Genomic DNA, 22600 nt, shown 5'->3' with positions numbered 1-22600 from the left:
TATATTCAGTGGTTGGAGTAGTATTTATAATATGGCTATGCATTATATTCAGTGGTTGGAGTAGAATTTATAATATGGCTATGCATTATATTCAATGGTTGGAGTAGTATTTATAATATGGCTACGCATTATATTCAGTGGTTGGAGTAGTATTTATAATATGGCTATGCATTATATTCAGTGGTTGGAGTAGTATTTATAATATGGCTATGCATTATATTCAGTGGTTGGAGTAGTATTTATAATATGGCTATGCATTATATTCAGTGGTTGGAGTAGTATTTATAATATGGCTATGCATTATATTCAGTGGTTGGAGTAGTATTTATAATATGGCTATGCATTATATTTAGTGGTTGGAGTAGTATTTATAATATGGCTATGCATTATATTCAGTGGTTGGAGTAGTATTTATAATATGGCTATGCATTATATTCAGTGGTTGGAGTAGTATTTATAATATGGCTTTGCATTATATTCAGTGGTTGGAGTAGTATTTATAATATGGCTTTGCATTATATTCAGTGGTCGGAGTAGTATTTATAATATGGCTTTGCATTATATTCAGTGGTTGGAGTAGTATTTATAATATGGCTTTGCATTATATTCAGTGGTTGGAGTAGTATTTATAATATGGCTATGCATTATATTCAATGGTTGGAGTAGTATTTATAATATGGCTTTGCGTTATATTCAATGGTTGGAGTAGTATTTATAATATGGCTATGCATTATATTCAGTGGTTGGAGTAGTATTTATAATATGGCTTTGCATTATATTCAGTGGTTGGAGTAGTATTTATAATATGGCTATGCATTATATTCAATGGTTGGAGTAGTATTTATAATATGGCTTTGCGTTATATTCAATGGTTGGAGTAGTATTTATAATATGGCTATGCATTATATTCAGTGGTTGGAGTAGTATTTATAATATGGCTATGCATTATATTCAGTGGTTGGAGTAGTATTTATAATATGGCTATGCATTATATTCAGTGGTTGGAGTAGTATTTATAATATGGCTATGCATTATATTCAGTGGTTGGAGTAGTATTTATAATATGGCTATGCATTATAGTCAGTGGTTGGAGTAGTATTTATAATATGGCTATGCATTATATTCAGTGGTTGGAGTAGTATTTATAATATGGCTATGCATTATATTCAGTGGTTGGTGTAGTACTTATAATATGGCTATGCATTATATTCAGTGGTTGGAGTAGTATTTATAATATGGCTACGCATTATATTCAGTGGTTGGAGTAGTATTTATAATATGGCTATGCATTATATTCAGTGGTTGGAGTAGTATTTATAATATGGCTATGCATTATATTCAGTGGTTGGAGTAGTATTTATAATATGGCTATGCATTATATTCAGTGGTTGGAGTAGTATTTATAATATGGCTCTGCATTATATTCAGTGGTTGGAGTAGTATTTATAATATGGCTATGCATTATATTCAATGGTTGGAGTAGTATTTATAATATGGCTATGCATTATATTCAATGGTTGGAGTAGAATTTATTTTATGCCTATGCATTAGGCCAAAAAAAAAAACTTATGTTGCCCTCAAGTCTGAAAATTGAAAAATTGGGTCGGTTGGACAGAATTTTTAAACTCGTAAAAACTAAGGGTATCATAAATAGTCAAGGTATATGGGAATCAATAAAACGCATGCTAGTTATAAAACACAACAATCAAAGTGTTTCTTTCAGTCTTTTGTATTTAAATACAGACCAACCCAAGGTTCAAAGTCGCCACTTATTCCCTCGGGAACCCTAGGGATCAAACAACAGACCGGGATCGTTAATTTTTAGAGGAAACACATTTTTTACTGCTTAAAATGGTGAGTTTTTAATATTTGGGTCTATTAAAAAAAACTCGACCTGATATTTCATACCGGTTGCTGAGGGCAACAAAACAATTTTTTTTGGCCTTATATATATTCAGTGGTTGGAGTAGTATTTGATGAGTTTATGGCATTATCGGAACATTTTTCGAAAGTCACTAACATAATTTTTTGAATTTCACTGATTCACAAAATCGCGAAATTTTTTTTTATAGCAAAATTAAATTGGTTTACAGTATTCACGTATTCAGTACTGGTTTATGATTGAATGAAATATTTTGCAATAAATGAAGTACTATTTTGAACAATTACAAACTGATACATAGAGAGGAGGGTTACATTGCGAAAATGCAAATAAATCATCAATAATGATGGAAATAATTTTGAGACAAATTTTCGTGAATCGGCGAAAACCATGAAATAATGTAGCAGTTTACATTACATGTGGGTTCTTTATTACATGAAATCAAAGTGACATGTCCGTGAATGCCTTTAAGGTCAATATCAAACATGGACAATTCATAGCAGAAATAATAAAATGTAGAATATGATATATAAAATGATAAATACATGTAGAATCTATTAATATACGACTTTCCAAAATATTAGAGTGCTCATACATGAAACAAAACAAAATATAAGGTTTAAGCCCAAATTAAATTCACAGATTAACCAGGTGTCCACCTCCAAAGTCAAATACTGTAAAATGACTAATTTTCACTAGGTTTGAATTTTGCTGATTTACCATTTCAGGCATATTCAGTGGGTTTTAAATTCAAGGTTTTATCATTTAAATAATGTGTTCTATGCTAAATTTTACATATTCACTGGGTTTTAATTTAGCGCATTTGCCAGTCAGCGAAATAAGCAAAATTAAAACCCAGTGAATAATTAACCACTTTACAGTAGCTACATTGCAGTTTACCCTAACAATTAGGAAATTCATGAAATTACACAAAATTTATCTATCCTAATTAACTAACTAACTTATTATAATTGCATGAATTTTGAACAATTTTCAATTTGATCATTAGTCTTAATTTAGAGATCATACAGTGTTGACCATTGGAGAGTCTTTTAAAGCATTCCAAAATTCGCTTGTACTCTCACTTTTCTCAAATTTCCCCCAGTGTTCAAAAAAAAAAAAAAAAAAAAAAAGAAAAAAAATCGCCTTGCCGCTTTATTTCAAAATTTCCATGAAACGAGAAACAGAGAATTTTTTTCCTGACGGCCTAAAATAAAGTATTTTACAGTATGTGTCCTTCTGAGAGGACAATGTCAGCGTAACCTTGAGAATTAGAAAATCCTTGAAAAATATAATCCATTTTTAATATTTAAAGGCCATTCATTTTCTGTGAATGGATCAATGTTGGCCTAAAGGTATGAATCACAGAACATGAATGAACACATGTCGGTCAATTGTCACGATTTTCAAATAATGATCACAAGCCATGTATGGATCAGCTTACAAACATCAAGGCTACAACATCAGTGTGTATATCTTTGTCAATGTTCGTTAATCTATAATATCAGCATTTTGAATTATTTTTTATTTTTACTTTAATAGAATGATATTTGACAAAATCTGATAATACGTATTTCAGCTCATATGTTTAACATCTTATTGAGATGAGAATCATATAGTATAAACACTTATTATTGAAAATAAATTTTATATTTTATGCCAATTCTATAAAATTATGATATTATACGTGTATGTTCATGGCTACGTACATTGCAGGCATCAATGCTATAAGTTAAAAAAAAAAAAAACAGCTAAAAATATTAATAAAACAAAATGTGCTAATGTTTCTATTTGATGTATAATATATTGTCTAAACCATCTATACCTGTATTTACTGCACAGCAGCATTTTACCCGAAAAAAAATTTCATGGACACTGTACAAATGCTGTTTAATTCCCCATCATAAAAACCACAATTCAAGTGTTTTTACAGCGACAAATGTGATATAAATCATAAATGTATTAATCTCTGCAACGACATAGTTAGGTAGTCTAGCGATTTAACTTTTAGTGCAACAGCATGCAATAAAGTATAACAATTCGGAGCAGAATAAAGTGTCAACAAACTAAAGCATAAATAAAAGTCTGATTGTCAGGAAATTCAATAATATAATTTTGATAAAACTGGTCGTGTTTATGTACTTAGAATAACATAGCTGTGTGTATTATTACAAATTTGTTGCTGTACATACAAGTGACCTGGGGATGTAGGTAAACTAGATGAGGCTTTGGGTTATTGAATTAAAAAATGAGTTACTGGTAATTTATATAATAAATCATAGCAAAAAAAATAAAAAAAATAAATAAATAAAGTGTTTAACTACCTGTGGTACATGTCCACCCTCTTGATTCATTCCTGTTGCTCTTTGCTTAAAATTAATTCTAATACACAAATGCGTTCACTAAGCTGTTACCTTAAAATCAATGTCAAATACAGTACACATGTACAAATGGAAATACATATACAGGCCGCAGTGAGAGAGAACACTACCAGCTGTTGTAGCGGTTCATACTAATCCCTATGAACATGCAGGGCTCATCACGGCTAAGCTAGGGAGCCCTTCATAGAATACCCATAATGCAGTAACAATATGTTTTGTAGTTTTAGGACACGTAGGCATTCTAAATATGACTATCCAGGTATACTTTCAAAACTGCTCACTGCTTTACTTTCACAAGTGAAAATATTTTGTGAATTTCATGAGTCAGTAGCAGTGAAAATTTTTCAGGGATCCTAGGACCCACAGCGTCAATAACTTTCACACAATTTTGTTCCATGAATGATATAAAATAATCAAATTAATTTATAGCAGTGAAAATTTTATGATTTACAGCGAGTAAAATTAATATAAATTAGTGATTTCTATTAAGGTAGCGAGACTATTATTTATGTTGAAAATTACAATTTTCACATTTATTTATTAATTGATGAAATGCACTATAAACTTTCATATGATAAAGTCAACATAACATAACATAGAATGTCATGTAAGTTGGTTAAAATCACAGTCCCTGATAGAGGGACTGTGTTAAAATGTATATTTTCTGAAGGGAAGCAGGGCAGCCTCAGTAGTGTTTTCCAAAATCAACAATACAGGTTTAATCTGTGTGCCTATAAGTTTCAAAGATAAACTCAAGACAAAGCAATGTTAGGATGTGTTATCAGTAGCTATCTGACACACAATGAGTGTTTCCAAACATTCAAGTGGGTTGTCTCCGCCCCTGTTTGTTTCACAGATTAGTCATTTGCATATGAATGTGTCAGACACAAGGTCACACAGCCACTGAAAAAAAATCATTGATTTTGGTGTTTTCATATGCCGAATTTATCCAATTATAGCTATCCCATTCCTTTATTTTTTTGGTTTCTAATAGCCTTACACATTTGGATGTCCCTACACATGGTAAAACAGACCTTGATGGGAAAACAAATTGATTGTGCCGATAAACAAGCTTGAAAATCTTTGCTGTTACTTCATGGACGTTTTCTAGGAGTTTATGTTTTTCAAAAAATAACGTATACTTATTGTCGTCGGATTAACACCAAATTTTCACAGCTTTAAGGTGACAATGAGAGGAACTTGAATGTGTCCAGACAAACTATTTCATCGATTATTTACCAACGAGTTGTGGTTTGAGTTGGGGGCAATGTGACTAAAACAGTAATTGAAATTCAGCACACTATTTTTTAAAACGTGTTGCTTGAATAAAACTGACCAGACACATTCAATTTACCAGACTAAAAGTGAAAAAAATACTTTTTATCGCCAGCCTAAATGCGTAATTATTTTTTTTACAGAAAAAGTAATTTTTCACCTTTGATTGAGTAACGCGTCGTAGAATGCAGATACGGGCATGCAAAATACACTTGTGAAAAGCTTGAAGTCTGGCGATTCTAAAAATATATACTTTTCCGGGTCTATTTGTAGTTATTTAGTCACAATTAGAAGATGAAAACAAGTATGCAAATAATAGTCTCGCTACCTTAATCATGCATGCTTTAACTTCATTTTTTTAAATGACTCAAATTAACCATATTTTAATAATTTCAATCCAAACTATAATGTCTTTTCTCCATAATTAATTATGATACATTACCTTTTTTTTTTCAAAGCTAACAAATAATAAAGTGAATCAATATTTAAACATCACACAACAGATATGAAATATCATGTTAGCATCTGTTTTTTGTGTTCCTTTATGTCCCTAAGAGAAAAACAGATGTGAACTTGCCCGCAAAAAAGGGCTTAAATATGGCGAGTCCCCTTGAGATGGAGCAGCATGGAAGTCACAAACTGAATTTTAGTTTCATAGCCAACTGTATTTAAGGACGACGTCAAAAGATCGATGTCAGATAAAAAACTTAATTCCTTTAGTTTTTTTCCAAACCCCCCTACCCCCCACTGAAACTTAATTGATAAATATTGGTCATGACATCAGACTACATTCACCATTAAATACAAATTGATAATCGGACAGTAGTATTGCATAGAAGTTGGTTGTCGGGTGGGTGTAAAAAGATTTTACAAATGCACCTCATTTGATGCACAGATTTACACACGAACCAAACCATTTTTCTGTGTTTTTTTTCCCTTTTCGGTTATTTCTGTCCATGATTGGATAGAAAAAAAAAAACGAACTACAAATACTCCAAGATTTTTTTGAATTTATTAAAAAATAAAATCGTTTTTGTAGGATGGAAACTTTTTGAGGTCACCCCCCCCACCCCCAAACTAAAGGAAACAAGTTTTTTATCCGACATCGATCTTTTGACGTCGTCCCTTATATTTATCTTACATCAAAGTATGTACTGTAAAATACTTAATTTTCGCTTGTAATTTATTTTTGCTGTTTTTACTGAAGGAATGATGCAGTGAAAATAAAATCCAGCGAATATACCTTTTTTCCTATGTTTTACATTCAACTCATCAAAAATCAGTGAAATAAAACTATACTAAAAGTCTTTTCAGCGAAAAATCATTCCAGCTAAAATAAAGTATTTCACAGTACTCTCGATATGTCAAATTTGTAGGTACTTCAAAATATTTTAATTTTTGCTTGGAATTTATTTTCGCTGATGATTCAGTGAAAATAAAATCCAGCAAATATATCTTTTTTCCTATACTTTTACTTTTAATTCAGAATCAAAGAAAACTTAGAAAGAACTCCCATGTGCTGAGAGTATTGGAGACACATTAAATATAATTCGAAATTACTTAGCTGAAAACTAATTATGCAAATCAGAAAATTAATATGAACAGATTTGAGTGTAAAACTAATGAGGTCTGCGCAATGTAACAGAAAATCTATGTTTCCAAGTTTAATTGAAACGTGATTAGAACCAAAAAATTATGAATAATTATGCTTATTATGGAATTAATATGAAATATGAAATTAATTAATGTGATTAATAGGCACAATTATTTATCCTAAAACTAATCAATCTCTGCATAGACCTTGAGTATCTAAGTACCAAGATTAATTGAAATGTAATGCTCACTACTTATATCAAATGCTGAAAATTAATTAATTATGCAAATTAGGTAATCATTATGTACTGATATCACCATAAAAACTATTAGGTCTGAGCAGTGTCATATGACATCTATGTACCAAGTTTCATTGAAATGTGATGATTAGTACTTATATCAAATGCTGAAAATTAATTAATTATGCAAATTAGGTAATTAATATGTACTGATATTACCATAAAAACTATCAGGTCTGTGCAGTGTCATATGACATCTATGTACCAAGTTTCATTGAAATGTGATGATTAGTACTTGAGATATCAGTGGGAAAACCGTAAATTGACTAATCATTATGCAAATTAGGTAATTAGTATCCACGGATTATGACTAAAAACTAATCAAAACCTAGCATTAGTTCAGAGCATGTATGTACAAAGTTTCATCAAAATCCAATGAGTGGTAGTTTAGATATCAGTGGAACAATCATGGAACAGCTAAAAATCAGCTAATTATCATGCAAATTAGGTAATTAATATGCACGAATTTTTACAAAAAACTAAGAAAATCTGCGCATATGTTCAGAGCATCTATGTACCAAGTTTCATCAAAATCCAATGAGTGGTTGTTTAGATATCAGTGGAACAATCATGGAACAGCTAAAAATCAGCTAATTATCATTCAAATTAGGTAATTAATATGCATAGATTTTTACTAAAAACTAATCAAATCTGCGCATATGTTCAGAGCATCTATGTACCAAGTTTCATCAAAATCCAATGAGTGGTTCTTTAGATATCAGTGGAACAGTCATAGAACAGCTAAAAATTAGCTAATTATCATGCAAATTAGGTAATTAACGAGCATGGATTTTTACCAAAACCTGATCAAATCTGCGCATTGGCCCAGAGCATCTATGCACCAAGTTTCATTAAAAACCGATGTATGGTTCTTGAGATAGCAGAGGAACAGTCGGACACACATACACACACACACACACACACACACACAGACACACACACACACAGACACACACACTAACTGCAAAGACTCCCATTTTGTGCTTCGCACATGGGAGTCAAAAATCAGTGAGCATTTTACAGTAGTTTAGTTTGTTACTTTAACATGTACACCTACACGTGTTTAAACCACAGCATTTCAACACTCAAAATATGAGACAATTTCACAAGTACATGTATATGACCATGAGGTTATTCCGAGGATACCGAAGTGTAAGCATGAAGACAGTACCGGTACTGTCTGAGTGCATACTTTTCTGTATCATCGCTTATTATTATACATTTTTTCCTCCCAAGGATATATCATGGGAATGCCGAAATACAGATTGAGCAAACTTCTTTGTATGGGGCCCAGTCAAACACTGGGGGCTGCCATGTTTGTTTTTATTATCAGAGGATGCTTATGTGTAATCGTTCCATATTTGGAATTCGCATTTCCTAATATGGTAGGATGAAAATACCCAATGCAATACCGCAATATTACGGCACGCTGTGACTTATGGTGTTACGGTGACAGATGTATAATAATGTACATTATTATGAAATAATTATTCCTATTACTCAATTGAAAGAGTTTAAAAGATACAGAAATGCATGATCTCCCGAAACACTGTGAATCAAACCATTGTGTGCATTACCCAATGGTGACCATAATTGTGCTTCATGAAAGAAACACTTGTGTGAACAATCCTTATCGTTTTGATTACCAGGCCCAACTCACTCCTGCCTTATTTTTTCTAGTGAGTACATGGTATTTATAACATTTGTAATGTGTGTATATTGTATCTAGGTCACAATAGTATTACCCAGCTGTGTTTATTATGTCTGCTGCACAAAATCCAGTCACAGCATGTAACACTAAACACAATTAAATATTTAATATAATGTACTGTAATACAGAAAGTTGCATTTTGTTTGAATTTACATACATCATTTTACTGTTATTTTAAAATAAATAATTTTCACTGGCATTAAATTTCACTATTTTGAACATATCCACTGGGTTTTTAAGTTCACACAGCTGATATGTTGATCTGCCGGTGTCGCCACCCATAAAATTGCAAGATTGATCAGTCATCAGAATTTGGCTAGTCTCCAACACTACGATCACGGACTCGATCTAACCGAACAGAAATAATTATCATATATTTTGAGCTTAACAATGAATTCCATTGATATTTTACATGTTTACCTAAATTTAACTTAGTAGGTTTTACTTATCAGCAGATTTTACTTATGTTGAAATAGAATTGTTGTATTTTGATTAATAACAAAAATTTTGTTATTAAATTATTTTGGTTCAGTACTTTTAATGTGGATTTTAAACATTTTTTTCCCTCTGTAAAGAGCTAACCATTAGAATAAAAAAGGTGCAGTAAATCCTACACAGAAAACAAAACATACATTTGATAGAGGAAAGTACAAAATGGTCAAACTCAAACCACACAAAAGACAAATAAACTGAAGTCTGATGATAATACCATATGTTGTGTCACAGTAACATGGTGAATTTAACATGAATTAAAGATGCACAGCTGCTTTATCTGGTCTAAATTTGAAGGCTGAATATGCCTTATTAATATGTACCCACACTGATACACACATTTTTTTTTCTTCAGAAGATTCTTTGGTTATAATCCATACAAAATAGCATGCGATCAGTTATAAAGCATTCAAGAGATACGAATTGTGGTAATTTTTGCCAAAAATCAAACCATATGACTGATCAGAATTATTTTATTTTATGGTCATATATGCTCTACGTGCCAAATATCTGGTTGTTAGTGAATTCCCCAAATTTTTGGCAAAAATCCAAAATGGTGGCAAATCATGTGTTTGTTATCTGAAGCAGTATTAAGTATAAACCAGTATAAAGATGCAACACGTCAAACTTCAAAAAAATTTGACAAATATGGCAACGAGAACAGCCAAAACACATGACCAATCACAATGTTCTTAAAAAAAAAAAATTGAAAAAGCTGTGACATGCACAATTTTAACATAAACATTTTTTCTTAGCTGGCTCAGAGGTTAGACTTCACTTAGGCATCAAAGACAATTTCATTTTGCCTTAACACCCTTCAATATTTTTAAGTTATTCCTACACTGTATATGCCATGGGATGGACCATTAGAACCTGTGGGAGTACTGATGACACATAAACAGTATTCATTTAGTTTTGTGAGCTCATTTTTTGTTCCCAAGATGAATTTGGAGTAATTTTTCCAATGTGCAAATTTTTTCTTCTTCAGTTATTGATTCCTACAGGATATTTTCTGCATGTGCAATTTATTTTTTTCCAATTCTGCCTTTGAGTTTCCAATGGTCAACTCCAAAGGCCATTTTATAAATGTTGGCCTTGAAAAAAAACGTTCTATTTCATAAATTGGAGAAACATTTAATCTTTCAAGACATGACTCGTTGAATGTGTGTAGAATAAAACCTACTTGTCAAGTTCTTACATTGTCCTTGATGAAAAGCCTAAACTAGGTCAACTAGGTAAGTAGAACATATCTAAGTATTGCCACAAGAGGGAGCACTGTAGGAGCTTTTTCTGCATCAGTTGTAACACGGTTACTAAAAAAGACTGTTAGGAACGCTATTGTTAAAAGGTGTGAATCTGCCTAATCCCTCAAGGATGCGTGTCGCGCTGTGTACGCCCTCTATTGCTTGAGATTTCAAGGCTCACCATTTTGTTTCATTTTTGTGTCAATCACTTGATGTTCCGCAAATTTGAAATTTTAAGCTCGTTTTCGATAGAATATCCACGTTTAGTGCACAAGCTCTACGAAGAACTACACGTACATTTCGGATGAGTACTGTTTGTGACTGTGATAACATTCAGAATCGAGAATCGTCATTCATCATTTTCATTTGTCATGAAAGTAAGCTTGGGTTCCGGAAGGAAAAGTGACGAAAATTCGAACCCCTAAGTCACTATTTTAAAATACATTATATTATAAAAAATACTACCAAATGAATTTTTAGTATACTACTGTGCGTACTTATGAAGGTTGTGTGCGATTTGGGGGCTTATTAGAGTAAATTTTATCGTTTTGCTTTTGCGTCACTGTATCAGCCATTTTGTTTAAAGTCGTAACACTTTTTTTGTAGACGCCGTAGAAATCGTTGAAAATGTATTCAACATTTTCCTCCAGTTTCATAAAATGCCTGTTTAATTGTTCTTGTCTGTAATTGTTTCAGTTTTTTGGAAAATTTTTCATGTTGCAATATTCAGCGTGCCGTTAAATGCGGTTTTAGTCCACGCTACAATTTTTGAACACTTTGAACTGTCGGTACAACTTTCTAGCAGTTTCTTCGCCAAATCAATTTTTCGAACCTTTTTTAACCGTTCTTAATTTCATTGGAACTGCCTGTTGTTGCATATATGGTCTGCCTACATGCATTTTGTAGAGCATGGGCGAGTTATTTCAGTTATCTTATTGCATATTTTGTTTATTTCCAACAAAATGTATGTGCTGTCATGGCTCCTCATTAAAACTTTCGCATGGCTGAAATATAAACACTTGTATGGTTTCTTTGACGTGTTTTTTTTCTGATCATGTTTTGTTGGTTTTTTTGTTTTAGTTTTCTGCCGATCTTGTTCTTTAGAAACAAAAATGCCATACACGACAGGAAAATTTGTATTGAGTTTAAACTGAGCGACAGGTTTTGTCAGGATTCACTGGAACAACTTACAGTTTAGTATTACTGAAAGTATCGACAGAGACACAATAAAATGGCGTGCAGTTGTTGACTGCAATGAACTCTGGGAAAAATTACGTCATATTTGCATGATTTTCTGTCTACATTTTATGTGAATAATTTATCACAGATTAGTACGTCTTTTGTTTCAAATGTTTTCCCGCGACACGCATCCAATGAAAAGAACATGGTTCGTTTCCTAACCGTCTTTTTTAGTAACCGTGGTTGTAATATTCAAAATTGACTCTTTTTTCTTTTGACTCTGAATACCTTATTTTTTTCTGCCAAAATTTTTGGACCACATTTTTATGTATTTTTTTTTCTTTCTTTTGGAACAAATGGGCATCCTTTTTATATTGCAGCATACACGTTTTGACAAAAATAATGCGAAAAAAATAATGTGGGTTTATTTTGTGAATAATGAAATTAAGTTAATTTGAGTGTTCATCTGGGTAAAAAACTCAGGCAATTTAAATAATTAACATGACTGTAGTGGAAAAATATACTGTATTTGTCCAATACCCTGTCCTTTCCTGCAATACACTCTCCAGGGTTCAAGGTTACCATTGTTGACACCTTAATTAATGTAGAGATTGTATGCAAGATATCCTACAGGCAGGCTAGTAGACAGGAATTTGCAACTGCCAGTCCAAAACAATTTAACTTCATGAAAAATGTAGATGGTTTTGGATATATTTAAAAGAACAATACAAAAAAGCAGAAAAATGGGAAAAAGTTGCCAGTCCAAAATCAATGTTGTCAGTTCGTTTGTTGGGTGGACTGGTGGCTGGCTAACACGCTGCCTACAGGTCACACATTCAGTACTTTCTAGGGGTACATAAATCACTGTCAAAACAAATATGTCTCCTTTGACAGTGAGTGGTCTTACAATGACTTTAGCTAAACAAGGTCCTAGCATGTTTCTTCCTAAATGGTATTTAACTAATTTAAAAGTATGTCATAGTTCCATATTTGTTCTACCAGTAGCACATGTACTTCTGTTAATTCGTAGATATTTTTGTGATCAAAATAATTAATATTTTAATGATTCTGTAATTTTAATGACATATGTGATTTTTTGGTTTAGGTACACTTATATTGGAATTGCGCTTCTAATAAACCAAATATGGTAGTAATATATTTCTTTTACAATTTCAAACAGTGCCTTGTCTTAGCACTAAATTATTTTCCGCTTGTTACCCGACAACAGACGTAAATTTCTACTATTGAAGATATCGTCGTCATGGTCTGTTGGTGATTCTGATGTTGATTGGCTGATCATGTTTCTAATCTGAATATGCTAAGTTTCCAATGGATGACAGTTAAAAAGATTACACCCTACGGAATGCAGCAACTGATAGTTGACACATCCTCCCCCCATTTAAATAATACATGTACATCGCATTCCGATGTTGTTTTTTCCATCCAATTTCTGCCATCTGGGGAAGCTTTGGCAGATAATGTGTTACCCAAACTGAAACTTAACAGCTTCACTTTTTATCATACACACACACACACACACCCAAAGTTTACTCTATACACAAATTATTGTTGCCACTGCTTTCTAGAATGAACAAGATAAATGGCTATAAAATCAGTGAAGGTACAGAGGGGAACACAGTTAATAAATGAATCCCTCTTATCAGCCATAGCAAATAAACCCCAAGTGAATGAAGGACATCTCACAGAACATACCCTCTTACCATAAACTGACATTAAACTAAAGCTGTACAGCTGTAGATTGGTTAGTGTTCCTAGTACATGTATAAGGCAGATGACAGATTTTTACCATCAACCAGACTGATAGCATTCCAGTGTGTGTTTCGCTCACTTCATACTGATAGGGGAACTGACACTGATTAATGGATTTCCATTGGGCAAAATAATTGTCCAGAAAGACACACTCTGATTCATGAATCAATTCGCTTACATACTTGCAGCAGAATTAATAGACCATCAGAGCTATGGTATTGCATAACTTGAACTGGTTTAGAAGTACTCAATTGTAACATTCTATGTGATCTGTGGATTTGAACTGGTTTAGAAGTACTCAACTGTAACATTCTATGTGATCTGTGGATTTGAACTGGTTTAGAAGTACTCAACTGTAACATTCTATGTGATCTGTGGATTTGAACTGGTATAGAAAAGTACTCAACTGTAACATTCTATGTGATCTGTGGATTTGAACTGGTATAGAAAAGTACTCAACTGTAACATTCTATGTGATTTGTGGATTTGAACTGGTTTAGAAGTACTCAACTGTAACATTCTATGTGATCTGTGGATTTGAACTGGTATAGAAAAGTACTCAACTGTAACATTCTATGTGATTTGTGGATTTGAACTGGTTTAGAAGTACTCAACTGTAACATTCTATGTGATCTGTGGATTTGAACTGGTATAGAAAAGTACTCGGCTGTAACATCTCACTCACCTTTTTATGCCGATTGACGGCCGCGATGCTCATTTTACGCTTTTTTTCCATCTGCTTTTCGATGTATTCATCGATAAGGTCTTCGCAGGATAGGAGGTTCTCTCTCGGTTCCCAAGTATCCTCCTCTGGTCCATATCCTTGCCATCGTACTTTATAAAGAGTTTTACCCTAGAAAAACAAAAAAAAGCCAAATAAGATCCAAGATTGTACTACTGCAGGAAATTATCCCATACTTACAATGGTGTTTATATAACTTTGGAACTTGATTCTATTGTGTCTAAGCGTACATTGCACACTTGTGTTGGCTTTGTGGTGAATGAGTGAAAATTAGAGCGAATAGTCTAGACCAAGGTACACACAAGTGAAATGACCATAGCAGTACCTGTCAACTTCAGTATGTTAAACCATCAATTGTGTCAACAACAAAAATAGATTCCTTGTAGTATTTTTGAGGGCAGACTTTTATTCAGCCACGTGTCTGCCTGGCATTTTAGACAGGCACTAACAATTAATTTGACAGACACAAAATCTTTACAAACCTGTCCAGTTTTGATTGAAAATTACCAGTAAATTACAAAATAACCATAAATAAACCACAAAAATATTGATTGTAAGTCTGTGGTTACAGACTCGGAACGTCTTTCTTTTATTTCCATAAAGTTTTTAGACAAGCACTTTTAGACAGGCTATAACAGGGTTCTCCCCTGGGCATTATCGAGTAAGGGTTCCCAACTGTTAAATTTTGGATAAACAACAAAACAAATTTTGCATAACAATGAATACATGTTCTATTAGTATGTATGGCTGATATTGTATGCAATTTTTCTGGGGACAACACTGTGTAACCATGTTTGAGGGCGCCCTCACATAATTCTGATGGGACAGAAAATGTGTAATTTTATGCAAGGTCTATGAAACTTGTTGTCGAGTTCAATATTACCATTGAAACTCACTAGAATACAAAAATGTGTTATCTCCCCAAACTTTGGTGGAGATTATATACATGTATACTCAAAGTATTTGGATGTAGGTCATTTTGACCAACTAACAATTTTACATGAGGTGTCAAGTGTTATTCCAGGTGTATTTTTTTTTTTACCCAAAATTGCTGTGACACTTATGTTTCTCAGGTTTTACTCAACATTTTTCAATAACAAAAAATTGCAGTATTCATTTTAAATTTTTAACAGTACGGTACTCATTTGAATCTTCAAACAAAGGATTTATTCACTTTGCAGTCACATGACCCCATGAAGGTTACATCTAACATCAATTTTTAGTTAATGTGAGTTTTCATAAAATATGTAGTTTCATACGCTTTAATAAAACAATTCTGTTATGGAAATATAGTGACAATTTTACTTCCTGAAAACCTCTACACTTTCCTGAACTCAATCTTCAGGATAATGGAAGCTTGGGGATGGAACAGCCCTAATTCTCAGGATATCAGTAATCTTGTTTCTTCGTCTGACCAGTTTGACATTCAACCTGTAACCTCTGACGCCATCTTGTGTAATGACAAGCATAAATAAGTCGGCAATAGAGGGAGTTTGGCTGTTGTATTGTATTCACACAGCAAATTGCGTTGTGCAAGAGCTGGTATGACAACAGCGTTTAGGATCTGGTCCACCCCAAAAGGCGTTGTGACAACGGCTTATTTCGTCCAGTGAGAACACCACTAATGTCCTTGAGAATTGCCTGGTACAAGCGCGGTTAAGTATGTTATGTCCTTGAGATTTACGAATTACATCATTACAAGCAAGTTCAGGCTGGTCAAGTCCTTGAGAATTACGAATTACATCATTACAAGCAAGTTCAGGCTGGTCAAGTCCTTGAGAATTACGAATTACATCATTACAAGCAACGTCAGGCTGGTCAAGTCCTTGAGAATTACGAATTACATCATTACTGGCAAGATCAAGCTGGTCAATCCCTTGAGAATTACAAATTAAGTCATTACTAGCAAGATCAAGGTGGTCAAGTCATTGAGAATGACATCATTACTGGCAAGGTCAAGCTGGTCAAGTCCTTGAGAATGACATCATTACTGGCAAGGTCAAGCTGGTCAAGTCATTGAGAATGACATCATTACTGGCAAGGTCAAGCTGGTCAAGTCATTGAGAATGACATCATTACTGGCAAAGTCAAGCTGGTCAAGTCCTTTGAGAATGACATCATTACTGGCAAGGTCAAGCTGGTCAAGTCCTTGAGAATGACATCATTACTGGCAAGGTCAAGCTGGTCAAGTCCTTGAGAATGACATCATTACTGGCAAGGTCAAGCTGGTCAAGTCCTTGAGAATGACATCATTACAGACAAGGTCAAGCTGGTTAAGTCCTTGAGAATGACATCATTACTGGCAAGGTCAAGCTGCTCAAGTCCTTGAGAATGACATCATTACTGGCAAGGTCAAGCTGAGAATTATATCACAGTGTAATGCTCAAAAACTAAGCATTAGTATCTAATTCTGTACAGTATACATTCTTTACTTAATTTATTTTATGAATAAGCCAAGCTAAGCTGATTTGTGGTTTTCAGCGAAAAGAACTTCAAGTAAAAGTTATCAGCAGTGACTCGAAAGACCCTATTATTAGTCATTACTGGCAAGATCAGACCGGTCACTCTTATTTAGCTTAGTTTGTTTTATTTTATCTATTTATTTTTTATGTAACCTTTTTATTCCTACTTAAAAATTTTGTAACCATTGCCAATCCCCCTTGGGAATGTGTAAGTGTTAATGAAATTATTATTATTAATATTCCCACTCTGTAACATATGTAGATCTCCTCCCACTCTTTGTGATCACTATAGTAAATGATAAAATCAGTTGGCATGGCAAGAATCCTGAAATACTGAAGCTAGTGTGCACATAGTTGCCTGTCCCTGTATTTTAAGGTCTATGGCCTGCACTAAAGATTATGGTGTACAATTACCAAGTTACATGTCATTGCTGTAATCACTCAATGTCATATTTAGGTACTAGTATATAATGGTTTAGAAGATGTTTCTAAATTAAATTTCAGGATCCTGTTCTCTACCATCTCCTACATTGTATGATCAGTACAAAATCTCAAACTTTTGTGGTGCTCACAGGGTTCCATAAGTGGGTTTCTACAGAAGCAGATTACCGGGTAGTTCCTGTCAACTTAAGCTGTTGCAAACTGATGCATGCCATTTCGTGGAAATACCATTTCACAAAAAGTTGAATATATAGTGTTATTTAAGTATTCATATATCATCAAATATCATATGAAATAAAATATTGCGTGTAATTGTCAATTGTGTAAAAGAAATGGCTTTTAAAGATCTAAAAGCAGGAAAACTCATTTTTTTTCAGTGTTGTTGAGTGATAGCATTATGATTAAAACACTCCACAAAGAAGACTGCAGTCTGTAAATAAGGTAGGGCATAAGGTCACCCACCAAACATGATGGAAAGAAAGCAGAACTTTTTGACATCAAGCTTTTTTTTAATTTTAGCTTGAGTCTACAGTGCTATTTTGTTTATTGGTGGTTCAATCATCGGTACTTCAAAAGTTTTATTTTCAACATTGGTATCATCATTTTTTTTAATTTTTTTTTATAGAGGGAATCAGACATCAGCTGTGGCAGTGATTGTTGATGTACTGCTTATAAGTACCGGTACATTCATTGTGTTACCGACTTCAATAAATTAGTCGTGATGAAAAGCAAATTGAACTTTTAACACAGTTGTGTTGGAGACTATTTTTTTGGATTTCTTTTATTCTTTTGTTCAGTTTTATTTTCAACATTGGGATAATCTTTGATGTTGTGATCAGCGATTTATATATAATACTGTGAAATACTTTATTTTAGCTGGAATTAATTTTCGCTGAAAGGACATTTTGGGTGTTTTGTATGGAATTAATTTTCACTGATTTTTGACAAGTTGAATGTAAAATATAGGAAAAAAGGTATATTCACTGGATTTTATTTTCACTGAATCATTCCTTCAGCAAAAACAGCGAAAATAAATTCCAAGCGAAAATAAAGTATTCTACAGTAGACTGCAGACATCATTGTCAATAGAAACAAGTGCAGAAAAAAAAAAGAGAATGATTTTGAGTATGGTGGTATTGGACAAATATGGTGGCCTATCAGAGTAGTGTTGCACAACTGTTTGCATCATGGGGATAATAGAGCTCCTGTGCTTCACCCACCTTCAACAATAAGTCTGTTTCATTAGGCCCGGCAAATTCAAACTGTTGCACAGTTTATATGGTGAAGCGATAATAATTTATGCAGCGTTACGTGTAACTAGGTCAATATAGATGAAAACATTACACCCTATTAACATAGGTGTAAAGGTGTGAGCATGGCTGCCTGGGCAATTAAGCATGGGAGTGCCTATCATGGGGAAAAACACTAGAATTAGATTTGAATACAAAATGCATAAAATTAAAAAGAATGAATCACAGATTGTCCAAACTTTGGCTTCTCACTAAGTTAAGTACATGGCAATAAGGAGGATAGTGATAGATATACATTGGTTCATTTATTGCCGTTAGTTCTGCACAATACAGTCATGTTCAAATATCAATATTCTAAAAATGGAGATATAAAATTCTTTTTCCAATAAAAAAAAATTCCCAAAGCTTGAAATTAGACAATGGATTGAGTACTTTAGGTATGCACGTAAAAACTGTTTCAGATGGAGAAGCAAGAGACTAAGTAAAAATGTGAAAATGCTGAAATCGCTTTGAAAATACACTACATAGTTGTAATTTCCAGTAAAATGACAGCTAAAATAATTAAATTTACAGTTTCTAACAAACCATTCACAAAAATTGTTTATGTGAACAGATAAACTTTGCATATCTATCACAAACTATTAGACTTTTAATTTATACAGTCTCGTATTTATTTTTTGCTGTTTTTTCAATAAAATAAAATATGGAAGTGTATAAATAGTGAAAGCCAGGTTTTTATGAAAATATGTGGTGCCACTTTTTCAAATAATTTTTCAAAAAAAGAATTTGCAGTGTAGAGGCAATATAACCAGATTGGTAATGTGTTTCGTGATTTAAAAATAACCCAGTAAATATAAAATGTACAATTAGTGAAGTAAAAATGGTTAATATACCACACCGCTTGACAACGCTGTTTTTTATTCTTTTTTCATTACGACCATCTATGGAGGCTTTTGGCAGGTGATGCATTAATTTTGAAAAGTGATCTAGTTAATAAAGGACAATAAATTATTAACTGTATTAAGACCTATTATTGACACTGACCTTCTTTAGTATAAGGTCAATAAAAATCTAGCTTACTTATCTAGTATAGGGTCAACTCAAATGCAGGAAGATATGATTGAATATTTCATATTATTAAATTTGTCATAGTCAACATCTATTTCTTCGCTCTCAAGAACATGTCAATTTATCGTCATGGGAACTGTGAAGATAACCTTGCAATTAAAGATTATTAAGAAATATCAGGGTCAGACATGTGGGCTTTCCTTCAAAAAAAGTTTACTGCGAGGATAGAAAATACTTTATTTAATTTAATTAAAATTTCTCTATTTTGATCATATCCACCAGATTTCAAGAATTTGCCAGAAAATAGGAATAACAATGATAAAGATCAAATGAAATATATTCAGCAAATATTCAAAATATAGATCTACAAATTACAGTGCCCCCAACATATGGTAACTAAGTTAAATGTAGAACACAAATATTATTTTGAAATGAAAATTAAAAATTTTAAGAACCTATTACTAGTATTGTAAATGTACAGTTTAAGTGTTTGAAAATATTTGAGTCTACTTTTCAAAAAAAAACAAAAAACTTTATTACAAGTGAAAATATCCTCATAAGTAAATAGTTTAATTTTTATTAATTTCCTCTGCATTCTTTAAAATATATGATGAATCGATACACAAAGAACGCGGCGGTTGTCATGTTGTTTACTATGCCCAACTGCGTTTTTTTATTCGCTGACTGGGTGACCTTCTTACAGTTTACTGCCTTGGTAATCAAAGATGGCGTTCTTGTCAAGGTCAATCTTTTCAAAGTCTTCTGTTTAAAAATACCCAAACTATGTCTCACTTCCGGAGAATCGGATCACATAGTCGGAAAAAAAATGTGCCATTTGTAGACGTTTGGTAAGATTTTAGATCTCGTTTAACAAGAATGAGAAAAAAAATGTTGGCAGGTGCTTGTTGGCGACTGACAGTATGCATCATGTACATGTAGTCTGTAGTGCAGTCAAGCGATGTGTTAAGAAGCTCGGGTGTTTGCGAAGGAGATAAAATATTCTTTCGGAGGCAAGCAGATGTGCAACCGACAAAAACAACATCGCAACAGTATTATTGAAAACTGCATTTCATTAGGCTGCTGTTTCTTGCATAGATACGAACAGGTAAAATAGGCACGGTTGAAGGGTAACCGACTGACAGCAAAAATGTGTGAAATCTCAGAAGCAAAACAAACACTGACGGCTGTAAGCCTGCTCAGGACAACACTGGGACGCCGAATATCAAAATATGCACGCTTACCGTAAACACCAAAAACTCACCTCGTGTGACATCAAATTGACAACTTTCTCCACCTCATAAATGTTGTCGTCCTCTGAAAGATCATATTCCTCTTCCATTTCATCTTTCTCGCCCGTTTCGGTCTCCTCAATCACCTCGAGTCCTTCGTTCTCCGCCATCTTGATTGTAGCCTCGCTTTGGTCGGCCTTTTAAATAGATGTTCCCCCATTGGCGGCGCTTCTCGTTGGCATTTATGATAATAAGAAATGTCTGACAAAACTCAAGCAGTACGCGTTTATCGCGTTATAGTACGCTGCGATGAAAAGTCAACAATTGAAATAAACAACAACAACGATAATAATAACTCTAGAGCGACACAGTAGTAAGAATATTTCGAGAATGACAACCCCAAACTTTGTCAAATTTTTCCGTGGGGTGGGGTATATATTTGAATGCCGGGGATATTTAAGTTCAGGTAAAAATAACAACTGTATTTACCCTCACGAACATGGGCACAAGGTGACAATACAGGCGAGTAAATCATAACATGGACGTACTAAGTGTTAGTACGTCCATAATCATAAATAGTACGATTTGGAAAATGTCATTGATTGTAAAAGAGAGGTTTATAATAATAATAAAAAAAAAAACATCACAACACACAGCTCCTTACTACATAGAACTTGGACATAATTTACAACTTTGAATTTGAAAAAAAAACTATTCATTTTAATTTGGTGAGATCGTTTGAAATTGTTTCTAAATGTATATATTTTTAAAATCTCTTCGTAGTTCACGGTCGTTTTCGAATGTAAGATCGGGCATCGGTAGTGCCATACCCACAAATTACCATGGAACATAGGGGGCGCTATTCCTTGTACAACGATTGTTTCGATTTATGTCAGCGTCCAATACATTTTCACGAAAGAATTTGGAATCTTTTTATATTTTGCGCATAAACTGTTTAGCGCCAAACAAGTTCATGTGTGAAGAAAATAATTGGTGATACTATTTTTTGAGATAAACTTGATATTACTGAATGTGGACTACTAGTAAATAAATGAGACTCTTCGGCATAAAAGTAAAACATGACCCGTTCAACAACAACAAAAATGATCAACTGAGCATATTACTTCCCATATACGCAATACATTATGGGATGGCCTTCAATTGTATAAAATGGAAAATTATTATCACCATGGAAACTAAATTATATGTCAATTTTTTGAAATGTTTCAATAATATTTAGGATTCACATTTATAATGACAAATGACTTTTTTAGTCATCCCATGTTACTGAGCATAGTTTGGATGTGTGAAGAAATAATCCCATTATAAACACCAATGTAAAAATGCTAATTTTGATCATTAATCCGTGACATTTGAGAGCCCTGTATCGCGAAAAATTGTTTGGTGACGGTGACCCCATTTTTTGCATTTCATTGTCGGTATCCCGATGGTATGAACCACAGTCAGCTGGCGCACACATGATAATAAAATGAATACGATATTTACTATATGGGGGGCGCCATCTTGAATGCAGCGAAAACTAAATAAGAGACAAGTTGTGAAACGCGTTTTTCAGATTCCT

The 22600-nt window shown here is 33.2% G+C and overlaps 1 protein-coding gene across 2 annotated transcripts in view; it reads right to left on the bottom strand.

The window, feature by feature from the left end:
- The window catches only part of LOC100372844 (M-phase phosphoprotein 8-like), a 44018-nt gene extending 22783 nt beyond the window's left edge, over positions 1-21235 (bottom strand). Inside the window, exons 1-2 of one of the 2 annotated variants that reach the window (XM_002739759.4) lie at positions 21051-21235; positions 14512-14679 (exon numbers count right to left, since the gene is read on the bottom strand). In XM_002739759.4, coding sequence (XP_002739805.1) covers positions 14512-14679; positions 21051-21188 — 306 coding nt within the window. In that variant the 5' untranslated portion in view covers positions 21189-21235. Of the gene's footprint in view, positions 1-4206; positions 4426-14511; positions 14680-21050 lie in introns of those variants that run through there. The other variant, XM_085504883.1, reaches the window with a different exon arrangement.
- Positions 21236-22600: the final 1365 nt, after the last annotated feature.

Source organism: Saccoglossus kowalevskii, chromosome 11 (assembly GCF_978046115.1).
Source record: "Saccoglossus kowalevskii chromosome 11, keSacKowa6.1, whole genome shotgun sequence".
NCBI lineage: Eukaryota > Metazoa > Hemichordata > Enteropneusta > Harrimaniidae > Saccoglossus > Saccoglossus kowalevskii.
The sequence above is the reverse complement of the archived record's forward strand: the minus strand, read 5'-3'. Positions and strand labels throughout refer to the sequence as shown.